General features: G+C 58.5%; 1 protein-coding gene across 1 annotated transcript in view; it reads right to left on the bottom strand.

Annotated features, from left to right (window-relative positions):
• OSBP2 (oxysterol binding protein 2) overlaps positions 1–14,033 on the bottom strand; it is a gene marked incomplete at its 5' end in the record, with an annotated part of 31,058 nt that extends 17,025 nt beyond the window's left edge. Inside the window, one exon of the mRNA XM_010158951.1 lies at positions 13,783–14,033. Within this exon, the coding sequence (XP_010157253.1) occupies positions 13,783–14,033 (251 nt within the window). The remainder of the gene's footprint in view (positions 1–13,782) is intronic.
• Between the last annotated feature and the right edge of the window lie 322 nt (positions 14,034–14,355).

The raw sequence follows: 14,355 nt of genomic DNA on the forward strand, positions 1-14,355 counted from the left end.
CCTGCAAGAAAGCTCCCCAGGCCCAGCTGCCAGTAGCAGGGCTAAGTTACTCATTTGGGTTATACCTCGTACAGCCAGACAGCGCAGACTTTCACAGGGACACTCACCACAGGCACTGAACAGGGCTCAGGGAGTATTTTTCCAAGCCAAAATGCGTCCTAGTAGCACCAGCCCATGAGCTCCCCGGGGCTGCAGTAGGTCAGACATGAGCATCTCCCCCTGGGAGGTCAATACTGAAGAGAAATGAATCCCAGCCCTCATCTCGGGCTGGTCTGCCTGGTTCCTCAACCCCCACGGCTGTGCGCAGAGCCCAGAAGGAGCCAGGTCTCAGCCACATCTCGGCTCCACACCTGACTCAGCACCCAGCATGAAGCCCCAGCCCCTTCGGTGGCTCAAACAGCCCCCTCAGACGATTTTAGCTGTCTCCACCTTTGCCAATGACAAAGCGCGACCAGCAGCTGTTGTGTCACAGCTCCTCCAGCGAGGAGCCCCAACGACCCTTCCCCAGGACGAAGGCCACAATCCAACGTCCTCGGCCACGTCCTCCTTGGTTCTAGCAGCAGTAACGGGAACACGGCCGGCTGCTGCCTTCCACCATAGGACACAACACAACTTCTGGTTACAGCTCCAAAAGCCTGGGGAGCTGCACCTTCCCCTTGGACAGACCTGCCCCTTCCAGCAAAATTCCCGCAGCACGCTGTCTGCACCCGAGTCACAGGATGGAGCCCCTGGACACACCACAGCCAGCTCGGCGCGGGGACACGCACCGGCGAGGCCAGCCTGCCGCTCCTGGAGGAAACAAATCCTAAAGGAAATGGTTTATGAGGCTCCTCCGGGACTGGTAAGTGGGCCTTCTGCTCCAGGCTGGGATGGTTTCGTCACGCTCTGGGTGACGTCCATCACCGAGACGCTTTTTCCAGCTGGCTGAGCACCACTAGCTCCCAGGACTGTTGGCTGCTGCAAAGCAAGAAAACGGCACCAGGAAAATGGTGCTGGAGTAGAGGGAAGCGAAGACACGGCAGACAGGGTTGGAAAGGGGGATGTCTTGCCGGGTGTGGGCTTGGGAGATGATGGTAGGATCCTGAGCAGCAAGTGGCCATGTGGAGAAGGAAGGCAGAGCGATGTTCACTGAGCGCAACAGCTGGAGCAGGATGCAGCACAAGGGTGGGATGCTCTCTGCACGCCTTCCCCCATGGAGAGCAGCAGCAGGAGCTGGGACTGGCAACAGGAAAAGCCACAGAGCTGCTGCTTCAATGTCCAGACCCTCCCACCAGCAAACCCCACACAGGATTTGCTAATTCCCAAGCCTGGCTGTGCAGGATTGGGCCCACAAGTGACACCATGGGCTCCCAGCAGCACAACAGGCACACAAGATCTCTACCCTCCTGTCTTCCAAAAGTGGTCCCTGGGACGGGGCTGTCGCAGGCACAGCACCCAGCACCCCAATTCCTGATCACTCCTTTGCGAATGGGTGAAACAAGCCAGGCCGTCACCTGTTGCCGCTTGCACCCCAAATGAAGCACCCAGCTGGCAGACAGCTGGGGATCCTGGGATGCTCAGTGAAGCTCCCACTAATGCAGGGGGGCTGGCAGACACCTGTGTACAGGCCAGGAAAGATTTAATCCTTGGGCTGTTCAGCATCAGCTGCCACGCACCGTTAGCGGGCGTCTGCTCAGCACCACCAGCATCCCAGCAAAGGACAGCGAGTAATCGCAGCGAGGGATCTCCCCACCGCCCTCCAACTGTTTTTCTTGGATGTCTGCAAGCAAGGATTGCAGATCCACTCTCCACAGAATGGCATGGGAGGCTCAGGCACTGCTGCTGCTGTAGGGATCCAGCGGCCACTGGATTTCCGATGACCATGGCGATGCCTTGGTGCCGGGTGCCAGCAAAACAGGGAGCAGCTGCCCGTCTGTGCACGAGCTGCCCTGACTCTCAGGCACTGCGACTTCAAAAGCTCTTTGAAACGCAGCTGCTGGGAAGCCCTGACATGGCATCTGCAGCACGGGGGTCCATCCTCACTGACGGGGACTCCATGGGGGGCACCAAGAGGCGGGGGACTCTCTGGGGACCCCAATCCTGAAGGTCTGTCTCTTCTCAGGGACAGACACAAGAGGCGAGGGGCAGCTCAGTGTGTCCCTTCCATGCAGGAGATGAAGAGTGGGAGGTGCTGTGCAGTCTCTCCCCAACCATGCCAGCGGTGCGCTGTGACCCCTGTCCCTGCTCCAGCCAAGAGCAACGCTGCAGCACTTTAACCCCAGCAGCCAAGGAGGACTGGCTGCAGCAGAAGACGGCGGGACAAGGACCCAGGACAAGCTCTGACCCAGGCCAGGAGGTGCCAGGAGGTGAATCCCTTTGAATCCCCACTCCACTGAGTCCCGACCTCAGGACAGTTTTGACCCGCCACTACTGCACCAGGACGAATCCCGGCTGTGCTCCCGCCCTGGGTCACTGACCCTGCTGCGATGGCTCGGATGGCCCTCAGGGCTTGGGCCAAAAGCACCAACGAGCTACTCAAGGGTTGTGCTCCGGCTCGTCAGTCCCCTGCTTTCTCCTGTTTCGGGAGAAGCACGGGGGCCACCCACATGCCCCCAGATCCCCCCTTACCTCAAACAGAGGCTGGGAGTGCCTGTGGGGAGCCTGGACCTTCTGCTTCACCGCTCACACACACAGCATCATCCCCAGTGGTGACAGCTCTTGCAAACCACCCAAGATAAAGGTGAGCAGCAGTTTTCTGCAGCAGGGATCCTCTCTCTGCGGAGCCGGCTGAGGAGCAAAGGGATGGCCCTGCCAGTGCCACCACAGGGAACCTAGTGGCCACCATGGACCAGTCCTGGCATGGACTAGTGAGAGCAGGGGACACGAATCCGGCACCCCAGGTCATCGCCCATTCATGTCATTAATCCCCTGACTCAGCCTTCCAAGGCGAAAGCCATTGGAGATGTGGAACAGAAGCAACGCCTCAAAATCCAGCTTATAAAACCCTTAGGGAGCAGTGGCTTAATTTAGTTACAGCTGAACCTGATCCGGGTTGTAGGCAAGAGACAGCCATAAATCCCACGTTACGCTGGTGCAGGGACACGCCATCCTCGCAGAGGTCAGCGGGCAAGAGGCTCCTCGATGAACGTACAGCAGAGGGGAGCACAGCCCCAAGCTGGGAGCAAACAAAAAGTGACTCCCCAGCGAGCTTTTCGGCCAGGAGCTAGGATACCGCCTTCGTATAGCTGTCCTCGCCACCATCTGCAGCAGTTACCCACCCCACAGCTCCCTGCAGTACGGGGAGACCACGGCATGGCCCCAAAAACCATCGCAGTACAGCTGCTGCATTTCAGCAGTGCCTGGGTGCACGTGGGGCTCAGGCATCGTTGACGTTTGCTCCGGTCCCACACAGCAGGGCTGCCCATACCCCCAGTCCCACCAGGCAGGGACGGGGCACAGCAATGCTGCGCGTGCAGGGTTCCAGGGAGCCACCTGCTAATGCCCTGGAGCGGCTCCATCAGGAGGGCAGTCGGCTGCTTTCAGTGCCTCCTGGAGGAGAACAGTGATTTCTCTCTCCCATCCTACCCTGCCCACACCAACGTTACCCGCTGCCCTCCTCAAAGGTCTCCCTGTGACCCACCCTCCAACCCCCACACACTGTCCCATCCCACCAGGAGACTGGTTTTAATCCTCTGGCACCCACCCCATTTGGAGGGGCTGGCAGAGCAGAGGAGGTAGCACAACGTGCCACAGCTTTCACTGCCGGGCAGGAGCTGGATGGAGTCATGGTCGGAGAGCAGTGGCAGGGACGCTCTCCTGCTCTGCAAGCAAGCTTGTCTGAAAACCATTCGGGATGCAGTGGGGCTGAGGCAGAGCTGCTCAGTCACCTCTGAGCATCCCGGCCCATGCTTCCCACTTGTCTGGCAATTCCAGCACTGAAGATAAAACCAAGCTCCAGCCATCAGCGGTCTGGGCACAAGGTTCGCAGGAGCCCAGCAGTACCTGCAACTGCTGGCAGAAGGGACTCAGGTGGCTTCCGAGGGACAGTGGGGCTATAGATCACTATTGAGACAAGGAGACACAGCCAGCATAGCCAAAAGAGTGTGTTTTTGTGGAAAAGCACCACTGAGGCTCCTGTGAATTCTCTGGGGAAAGCAGCAAGATGCCTTCAAGACCCTGCCTGGGAGCAGCAGGTGAGACGTGATGCCATCCGTGCCCTGCCCCGCACCCAGCAGCCACCACGGGTCGATTTAGCACCCTCCATGCATTTGTTGTGGCAAATACACCAGATTTCACAGCTTGTTGCAGGCTAATAGGAACATCGTTAACAGCCAGCGGATTATTTATGCAGCTGAAAACGATCGCCGGAGGTCAGCCTGTCCTGCCAAAGGGGTGGTGGCACATGCCCGCGGGCACCTCTGCAGAGCACCAGCGCTCCGGTTCCTCAGCTGGAGCAAACAGACAATATTAGACATGACGAACACAGAGACGAAGATAATTAGGTTGAAAGTGTAAGTGATTGCATCGGGCTGTGCCAGATTTCTGCCCCAGGGTGTGGAACCAGGGTGAGGGGCACAACCTCTGGGAAATCTCAGCACGGCTGGGAGTTTCGCCACCTCCAACACGACACTGATGGATACTGAGGGAAGGCGCTCAGACCTGCAGGCCCACGCCAAGCACCCCAGAGGAACAGCCCTGTGAATCTAACCTTCCGGGGGTGCACCTACTGTTCTGGGAGCAACAATTCCTGCTCCTTGACCAGCCCCTTCCTTTGCCTGCATGGGACAAGGACCACTTCATCACCCAGGAGTAATGGGAAAGAAGGCAACTGTCAGGTGCCTTCCATCATCTGTTTTCCAATGGTGAATTATACAGCAAGAGCTGTCACTCCATTCATCAGGGGAAAGCAGCCTTGCCATTTTGCATGCGTCTGGTGCCTGGGAGATAAGTGCTCCCTTCCTTCCGGAGTCATCAAAACCCTGGGACACATCTGCGCTGCTGCCTGCTGCAAAACAGCCCCCAAGGGAAGGGCAATTGCTGATCTCCTTTTCAGCTCTGAAAGCACACAGTGTGTCAGCGCTCCAGGCACACGGCACGGCATCAGAATCGGCAGCTGGGGCTGAGCGGTGAGATACGCAGAGTGTTTGCACTGAGAGAGGGTTCATTTGTCCTTCCCACCACCCCCAAAATACCCCGAGCAGGAAGCAAAAAGAGAAAATACAAGGATGCAGCCTAAATCCCAAATGGCCTCGCACAGCTGGATCGCAGCGCGACGTGGTTTTGAGTGCCACGAGAGTGACGGTACCCACAGCCATGCTGGTGGCCCGAGGCCAGGCTGGCCGGACAGCAGCGGAAGCAGCAGCATCGCGAGACCTCCAGCTCCACACAGACTGCTTAGACAACGTCAAATCCAAAATCCTTGGAGTGACCCTCAACCTGGTGACAAGCACCCCGGCTGCCCAAAGCAGGAGGATGCAGGCACAGCAAGAGCTGCTTCTCCCTCGGCAGGGCTGGTGGCCTGAAAGGACCTGCTAGGTTGAATTTTGCCAGGTCACACCACCACAAGATAATAAAGGTGGCATCGCATGAAAACCCGTGAGGACAGCGCGTTTGGGTTTGATGCCGAAAATCATCCCATTCCCTATTGCTTTTCTTTCCATACTTCTAAATGTCACGGTGGAAAGAGCTCCATGTCCGGGTGAAATGGGCACTACAGAAATGCACAGGCACAGAAGAGCAGATGAATGCCCCAATGGGGAGCAGAAGACACCCAAGTGGAGCCGGCTCCAGCCCACAAAACCGCTGACAGTCCCATGGCAGGTGGCATCTTGTTCCACATCAGTGCCTGTTCTCTCTGGAGACTGTGGCTTCTCTGAGCGCCAGTGACATTCCCAACAGAGACATCTGTGATGGAGACGTCCACACTCGGGCAACAGTCAGATCTGGTGTCACGACTGTCTCTCTGTAAGTTTTACTAACTTAGCGGGTTGTTTTGGGCCACCTGCCCAAAGGCCACAAAGTCTCCGGTGTTCCCCCGACGAGGCAGGCTCAGCACTGCTTCACCAACCTCACACCCTGCAGGGTGTAGCTCCTCAGAGGAGCTGCCCTGGTCCCAGGCGGCAAAGGCAGCCTGTGACCGGCGCTGGCATGACAGCCAGGCTCTGCCTGCAGCGAGTGCCATTACGGACGTGTAATCCACCCCACGCAACAGAGACAGCATCAGTGTGCAACAGAGGCAAATGCGCCAGCCTGGCTGTGCTAACAGACTCCCGTCATCCCACACCAGGCAGCCTTTATGCAGGCTAACGACACCATGATCATGGTGCACCTGGCGTGAGAAAAGGGAACTGTCATCGTGGCTCTGTGAAGCAGAATAAGCCAACGCTGCCCACGGGTCACGGACCAAAGTGATGCCAGCAGGAGCCATGGCCTGGGAAAGACACAGCATCTGGTTTCCAAAGCACTGATCTCCAGCAGAAAAACAACTAAGGCATTTGCTGGATGCTTCCAGCAGCACGGCCCCTCCACCCCAAACCTGGCCAAGCAGCACGGTGTGCCGAGACATGCCCAGTCCGGAACAGCAGACGCAGGGGGAGAGCTGAGACCTGCTGCTGCGGAGCAGCCGGCCCAGGATCGTGCCCTTGCTCTCCTCCAGCAATGCTCACTTCTCTGGCTTTTCCTTCCAACGTCCTCACCTGCCCAGCCAGCAGCGGGGTCCCTCCTCTGACACGTGCCAAAAATCAGCTCCCCAGGAACCTCCTGGCATTAGCACTTCCTCCACGGGGAGGTACCTCCAGGCAGCTGCTGTAGTTTCTTCCTTCTCTCCACTTGCCCAAAGCACCGAAAAACACTACAGCAGCAGAGGGACCCTCACAGGAGTCTGCAAAGCAGAAGAGCCAAACCACAAGAGCGGCCTGTCTCCATGTGCCAGGCACAGATCAGGGACCTGCTGATCAGGAATCTGCTCCCCAGCTTTGCCCAGACTCAGTTACAGGACGTGGAGCAGCATCTCAGCCTTCTCCCAGGCTCCCGAGGAACCCAAAATGCCTTCACAGTCACAAAGCCAGGCTGTCGAGCCACCACACTGCCATTTCAGCCCTTGCATTTGGTGACACTGTAGGGAAGGGGATGCCAACTTTCAGTGCACCTGGGGGCCTGATCCTGGCTCCAGTATGCTCAGCGCGCTCTGCCCTGCAAGCAGCGCTCTCAAAGAGCGTGTTAACAAGGCGCCTGCTGGCTGCTTTTCTCGTCTGCCCAATGGAGCGAACTCCAGGCTGGAAGAGCATCTGTCCCCAGCCGTGCAGCAGGCAGCTGCCGTGGTGGCAAGCAGCTGGGATTGCCTGTGGGCAGCTCTGACTCCAGGACTGGGAAAGAGCTGCTCCACTCTGTACCTCGGTTTTGACTTCGTGCAATGCATTTGCCTTTGCAAACTGCTCTGCTGCATGAGAGGCTGCAGAGCAGCCGCTGCTGCTCGTCTGGCAGCAGCACCCCCATCCCACTCGGCTCCCAGTGCCCTAACTACTTCTTGGGTAAATCTGGAGACCGGTGCTGCCATCTCAGAGCCTTCTCCTTCGGCAGACGCTGGAGGAAGGGCCCCAGGAGAAGCAACTCGGCACGTCAGCCGGGTGAGAGGCGAACACAGCCCACGTGATACCAGGGGCAGAACCCCAGAAGGGATTAACCTGGCGACGCTTCGCCCTTAGCCCTCCCCACGTCCCCATCCTGCCCCAAGGTGCCACAACACCCAGCAGGCTCGTGGCAGCTGCCCAGGGCTCACACGAGGCACAGGCAGGGCTCACCTGGTCACGGCGCTGCACTTGCCACCACAAGCAATGCCCGGCTACCACACGGTCCAGCAGAGCTGCTGACTGGCGCCAGGCGTTGCTGACAGCGCAATCCCCGTCTCCGCCGCGCTAAGCCCATCACACAGCCCCGCTGAGCCAGCAACTGCCCCGGCAGAAACACTCAACCCTGCTCTGAACAGGAGACTTGCAATAAAAAAGTTAGCACTCAGCCAAAAAACGGGGGCAGAGCTCCAAGAGGCACCCCTGATCCTGGTGAGAGAAGTGTCCCACATCTTCTCCAAGGAGAGCCCTAGCACAGAATCCAAAGCCTCTCGGGGGTCAGATGAACACAGGAAGAAGAAGGAGGAGGTGGTGGTGGTGAACAGGGAAGAAGCCTGAAGGCACAGTGAGGACAAAGCTGTACAAGTCACCGGCACGAGCACCAGCCGAAAGCCCCAGTCATCACGGAGGGCCCATGGACGCACCCGAGGTCTGAGCACCCACACACGTGATGAAATCAAGCTGGAAGGACTCAGCAACCACAGGGAGCGATGATGATGATGATGAGGGGAGCTGGAGGAAGGCACTGCCTGTCTGGACAGATGTGAACAGAGCTCCCCTCACACCTCTAAATTTGAAAGGCAATAAAGGATGCTCCAGAGAAAGCTGCAGCAGCTCCGAGCACAGAGGCTGGGCTCTGCAGCTCTGCTTCCCTGCCCCACTCCGGCAGCCATGCAGGCAGGGACAGACCCCAGGGTGTCACCATCAGCCCCCACCACCTCCCCTGGGCCACAGCGAACCACCCACCCGTTATTCTTCAGTGCAGCCACAGCAAGAAGGCCCCTGACACACGGACCCCCCACTGCAGCGTTCTCGTCCAGAGGATTAGGACTGGGTTAGAGAGTTAATCCCAAGGCCGGGGGTTTTCTGGGTCGATGACACGGTTTCCAATGCGTTGATTAGCGCGGGCGTCATTAGCGCAGCACAGATAATTAACACAGGCATGCAAAAATGGGCTCCTCCTGCTCACTCACCATTGCAGCAGTCACAGGGAAGAGATACTACCCCTCTGCTGGGCTTTCCTCCCATTCTGGGCACAGAGCATCTGCTTGAAGCCACTGAGGGCAGCCGGGGCAGTCCCTGCTGCCAACCAAGCAAAGCCGGGGGTCGAAGCCAGTGCTTGCTCGCACAGTGTCTGAATATAGGGATGCACAGGGCGGAGGGCTCCTCCATCCCGCTGGCTGTACTGGGCTGAACTGGGAGTAGCGCAGCAGGCTGCTGGTCTCCCGCCTTGCTCAGAATCTCTGACCCCACTGCCCGGAGTGCTGGGCAGGCAGAGGAGGTGGGGTCCATCATCCTGCCTGTGTCTGCTATGGGTTTGGGGACCCTAATGGACAGTACCGCATGCCCACTGCTGCCAGCAGCCGGCTCTGTGCCAGGACCCAGCCAGGTTCGCACCAGCAGCATCACCCTGACTGTGCACTCGCCCTCGGGAGAAGCAATGACTCTGTTTCCTACCAGCTTTAAGCTGTTTTGCAAGCACACACAGACAAATAATGCTGGTTAATGTATCAGTGAAATCATTAGAAATTACGCACCGGGCCGATGGCTGCTCTGGTGAACCTGACACCGCTCAGAGCACATGCTCAACATCGGTCCATTTTGATATGGAAACAGTTTTAGGAGTAGATTAATCACAGCAGCATCCCCAGGGGGACAGAAGTGGCTCAGCACGTCACAAAGACAGCAGTGAACTTGGGAAATGGGAAGGCAGAGCAGCAGCTCCGGGGAAGTGCATCTTTTACCTGGGCAGCTCGCTACAGGACAGGAACCCAGGAGGTCTCCAAATAAACTGGTTGAGCAGCTGTAACTCCCTGACTCCAACCCTCAGACCCTCCACAAACCCACCGGCAGATGCCTCCAACAGACAGCAGCCACGCAGAATCTCCAAGAGCCACATGTGGTCGTGGCGGCTCCTCAAGTCACCGGCACATGGCACAGGGCCACTCCGTAACTGCTGCTGCACCGGCACACAGCCATGGAGGGCGCCGGAGCGGAGAAGAACGCTCCTGGGGCTGGAGGATGCAGCCCCTGGGATGATGCTGCGCATCCCAGAGAGGCTTTAACAGCCGCCTTCCCCAGAGCAGTAGCAACGCATACTGTTACCGATCTCACTTCTGAACCAGGCACTGCGTGTCGCATACTTTAAAACCCTGCCTGCATATTCAGAGGGACGAAGGATGCTCTTTGTTCAGGTCTTGGGGTACCAATGGTCCAGACAGGTTTGTTCCCGTGGGAAAGGAAAACCTGCGTGGCAAAGCCAGTCTGCCGCGGAGTGGGTGCTGGCATCCTCTGCACGATGTGCCACCAGCACGGCAGCCTCTCAGAGGCGCAGGCAAGGGATCCTTTGGCTCCACGGTAGCCCATGCCAGCCCGCTCCCCACAGACCTCACCTGCTCAGCATCTCCCACCCAGCACCAGTACCCCTGCCCCAGCTGCCTCTCTCACCCCACTCCTTGCCTGAGCTGTGCCGGCCTGGCAGAGCCTTTGCTCCTCGTAAACCTCATGGAAAAATGCCAACTAACCAGGAGCGACACGTGGCCAGGCTCAAGCCCCGCTGGTCTCCATGCTCACATCCTTAAGGAAGCACAAAGCAAGCCAAAAGCAGAGTGTAGCTATTGCACATGCACACACAGTTCAGCCGCCTCCAAGCTTCGCCACAGCAAACCACGTTCCCATCAAAAACCTATTTCCAGCAACACCCCCATCCCTGTGAGCTCTTCCTGACACCCAGACTGGCTTCCTCAGTGTGTCCGCACAGCCCTCCTGCCTGCTGTCTGCTGCTACATTATGAGACAGGAGCTTTCCCCACTCCTTGGATGGGCCTACACATTTCAGCACAGCACTCTTCATCACTCTGCCTCTAATTATCACTCTAATTTGTTGCTTCTTATTTTTACATACCTCCCACTCCTCCCCCACGGCAGATTGTGCCTTGCTTTGCTGCGTCTGTTCCTCGGCACTCCCCACAGCCCTGCTGACACGGGGCGTCTTGGTCCCGGCAAGCTGAACTCTCCCAGGACTCTCACCCAGCCCAGTGTTACGTGAGATTTCCAAGCTCAGATGGGAGTGCAGCCAAAAGGTGGCGGGCAGAGGTCTGGGCTTCAATTTAAGCCCAGCAACAGTGAGTCCCTCTGCATTTTAGATCCTGACCTGTGACACAAAGGTCCAGCACGTCCCACCCTGCCTCTACCCTAATCTTCCTCCACCATCCTGAGCATCACTCCGACAGCGGTAGCCCGAGCTGCTTTCTCCTCCCCATCTCCGGAGGAACGCAACCCACGCTGGCTGAGGCAGGCGCTCCAAACATGCGGCGAAAAGGTCACCTTCCCAGCAAAGCACTTTCATTTACATATGTATTTATTTAGCTCTACTTGCTTGCTGCCGCTCCCCATGGCTCTGGGGACTTTTACGTAATCAGATCACGGGCGGCTGGACGGAACTGCGAGCATCCCTTCCCTTCTGCTGCAGTCCAGCCCTGCCCTGGCCTTGCTCCGCTGGCCTGGGCATGCTGCCGGCACAAGTCCCAGTCAGGAGCAGGACCCAAGGGCAGAGCCCAGGGCTGGGGCAGCCCGGCACCCCTTGGAAGAGGGCAGCGGATGACTCCTGGGGGTTTCTCATAGCCGGCAGCTCTCGGGTCCAAACCCCCCTGAACTGCTCAGGGGTGCAACTGAGAAAGAAGCGAACACGGCTTAATCTCAGCGATGAACGTCCAGCCGAGGCATGGACACGAGCCACAGCATCTCCTGCAAAGCCAACCCCTGCTGCGATGGCGATGCCCTGGGAGGCAAGATTCCGCCGCGCCGGGATGGGCGGATCAGCAAGGTTTGGGGCTGGGGCAGAGTGTGGATACGGAGCATCTACATGGCAGCACCAGCCCGTCACTGCTGGCTGGGATCTCTCTGGGAAAAGCTGGCACGCAAGGGTGTTTCACTTCTCCTGCAAGGAACTACCGGCCCGTTCCTCCAGGCTGTGTGGCCCGAGCAGCCAGCCGCGATGGGGGGATCAGAGAAGGCTGTTTGTGCTTCCCCATAGCGATGGTCCATGATTCAATACGGAAGATTCCTGGACCTCTGCACCACCCAGAGCCACCTCCCACTCCCGGAGAGACTCCCCAGGCAGGTTCCCTGCAGTAGCTTGCAGAAGGCATCATCCCATGCTAAAAACATAAATCAAGACACAAAGAGGGATCTGTGCAGGAGAAGATGACAGCACAGCTGGGAGCACCAGCCCACCATGGGGGTGCTCAGGCTGTTGGTCCCCCCTCCTGGACACCACCACCCTGCCCTGCTCACCCTCCTCCTGCCCCCAAAGCATCGCTGCTTCCTGGGGGTCAGTGCCCACAGCCTAGGCACCTCTCCCTGAAGTGGCAGGCTCAGCAAGCTGGGAGAGCTGCAGAGCCCCCCCCCCCGAGCCCTGCCACTCCCATCCAGCTTCTTCCACGCTACAGCATCTCCCCTTCGGGCATCTCCCCTTCGGACATCTCCCCGCGACGCTCAGCCACGAGCCGGAGTGCAAAATGATGCTGGTAAAAACAGACCTATGACATCCACCTGAGAACACCCACTCCCTCCCTCTCCCCTTTCAGACAAACCATGTTCCCACCCTTTTTTTCCCCTGCACACCAGTATTTGTGCTATTTCCCACTGTCCAGCCCCCCTCAAGCTTTTATCACGTTGCAACTTCCTCCTCTCCAGGCTGGACAAGGCAAATACTGCTCTGCTCATCCCTTCCCAAAAGGCTGTTAGAGAAATCCCCTCCCGGCAATTCGCTGCCCACATCCCATCACCAGTCAGACTCCCAGCAGCATGCCTCACCAGTGCCAAGGGCCCCACCGTCCCCTCCCCTGCTCGCAGCACGCTGCCATCCCCGCTCCAAAAACTTTGACCGACTCTCCGCAGGGAGCACAGGCACCCCCAACTCCGCTCCCCAGCGCAAGGCACCGTCTCAGGAAAGCCCTTTCCCCCTGCGAATGGGGATGGGCAGGGTGCTGTGACCGCGGGGGTCCCGAGTGCCCTTCTGCTCCTGCCAGCGATGATCATTAACCTCAAAAGTCCCCACAAAACAGCGCACAACCTCCTTCTGCTCAGGGCTGGAACCGCACGGTGACAGCACGGCTCATTCACAATTCCCCAAGCTCCGCTTCATGTATTATTCCGGGTCTGTTAGGCATTTGAATTGGGCCTTTCTGTTTGGGTTTTTTTTGCTTTACATATTTTATGTAGTTTTGCTCTCTCTTCCCTCCCCAGGGAACACAAGGCTCCCAAAGGGCTGTCTCACTGCGATGGAGGCAGATCCGCACCCCAAACGAAGCTGGCCAAAAGACAAGGAGAAAGCACCATCCCCTGCACAGGGCAGGGAGCAGCGATGGTGCTGGCACGGGGTCTTCCACCCCCAACAAACTGGTCTGGAGAGCACTGACAGCTCTGGGACCCTGCGGGGGTTAAATCACCCGGTCGTGTAAAACAAGGGCAGTTTCATGGAAGTCACCGAGGATGCGAGTGACGGGAGGAGGTGAGTTTGAATCTGCAGCAAGCAATGGGCTCCGAACTGCCGTGCCAGCCAGAAAGTCACCCCCAGGAACGGCCAAAATCCCCACTGCACCCCACGCCTCCACTCCACCTGGCTTTACATCCATAACGTCCTGTTTTGGAGCAGCCTCCCCTGAAAGGACGCTGTAAGCCTGTGACAGGTCTCGAGGGGTTACACGCACCCATGCTCTCTCCCTGAGCTGCATCACCTCAAATTCCCATCCCCTTGCCACGGCGCTGAGCCGGCACCGAGCCCCCAGCCGCGCCTAAGCCCCGTGCTAGCGCGAGCCAACGCACAGCTCTTGCAGAGAGCCCATGCACGGGGAGAAAACGGGGCCGTGCCGGAGGAAAGAAGGATGATGGAGGAAGAGGAGGAGAAAAGCACTTCTCCCTCTGCCTCCTTGCGACCCCAGCGGCTCAGCACTTACGTTGATCATAGCATTGGAGGTGATGCGGAGGAGCGTGGCTCGTTCGTTCACCGCCTTGATCTTCTCGCCGCTCTCAGCCGGCAGCTTCAGGTTCTCCAGCTCGCTGAGCGAGCGCTGCAGGGCCGCCCCGTGCTTGGCGATCAGGTCATTGCAAGTGCTCAAATCCTCCAGCTTACTCGAGAGGGTTTTCAACGTGCCGTGCAGCTCGCTCTTGTCTGACTGCGAGGCGGGCTCCTCATCACCCGAGTCATCTGCAAAGGGAGGGATGGAGAAAAAACAGTTTCCATGGTTACCCCCGGACCGTACTAACCCGCCGGCGCTGCGGGCAGGGGGACCTCCTGCCTCCCCCTGCGCAGGCAGCTCTGCCGGGGTTGGGGGTCATCGGCACCGCAGTCCCTGGGAGCAGAGCGCGGTGCGGAGGAGCTATCTGGGCTATCATCCAGCACCCCAGGGGGCATCCAAAGGGCTCACCGGGATTTGGTTCAGGGCTGCTAAGGCTGAGGGATAGGGGTGGCATGGGGACAGCGTCACCGTGCAAGGGCCACGTGCCAAACCCCCCCTTTACGCACACAG

The sequence above is a fragment of the Eurypyga helias genome, unplaced genomic scaffold (genome assembly GCF_000690775.1).
Source record: "Eurypyga helias isolate BGI_N326 unplaced genomic scaffold, ASM69077v1 scaffold24369, whole genome shotgun sequence".
Classification (NCBI taxonomy): domain Eukaryota; kingdom Metazoa; phylum Chordata; class Aves; order Eurypygiformes; family Eurypygidae; genus Eurypyga; species Eurypyga helias.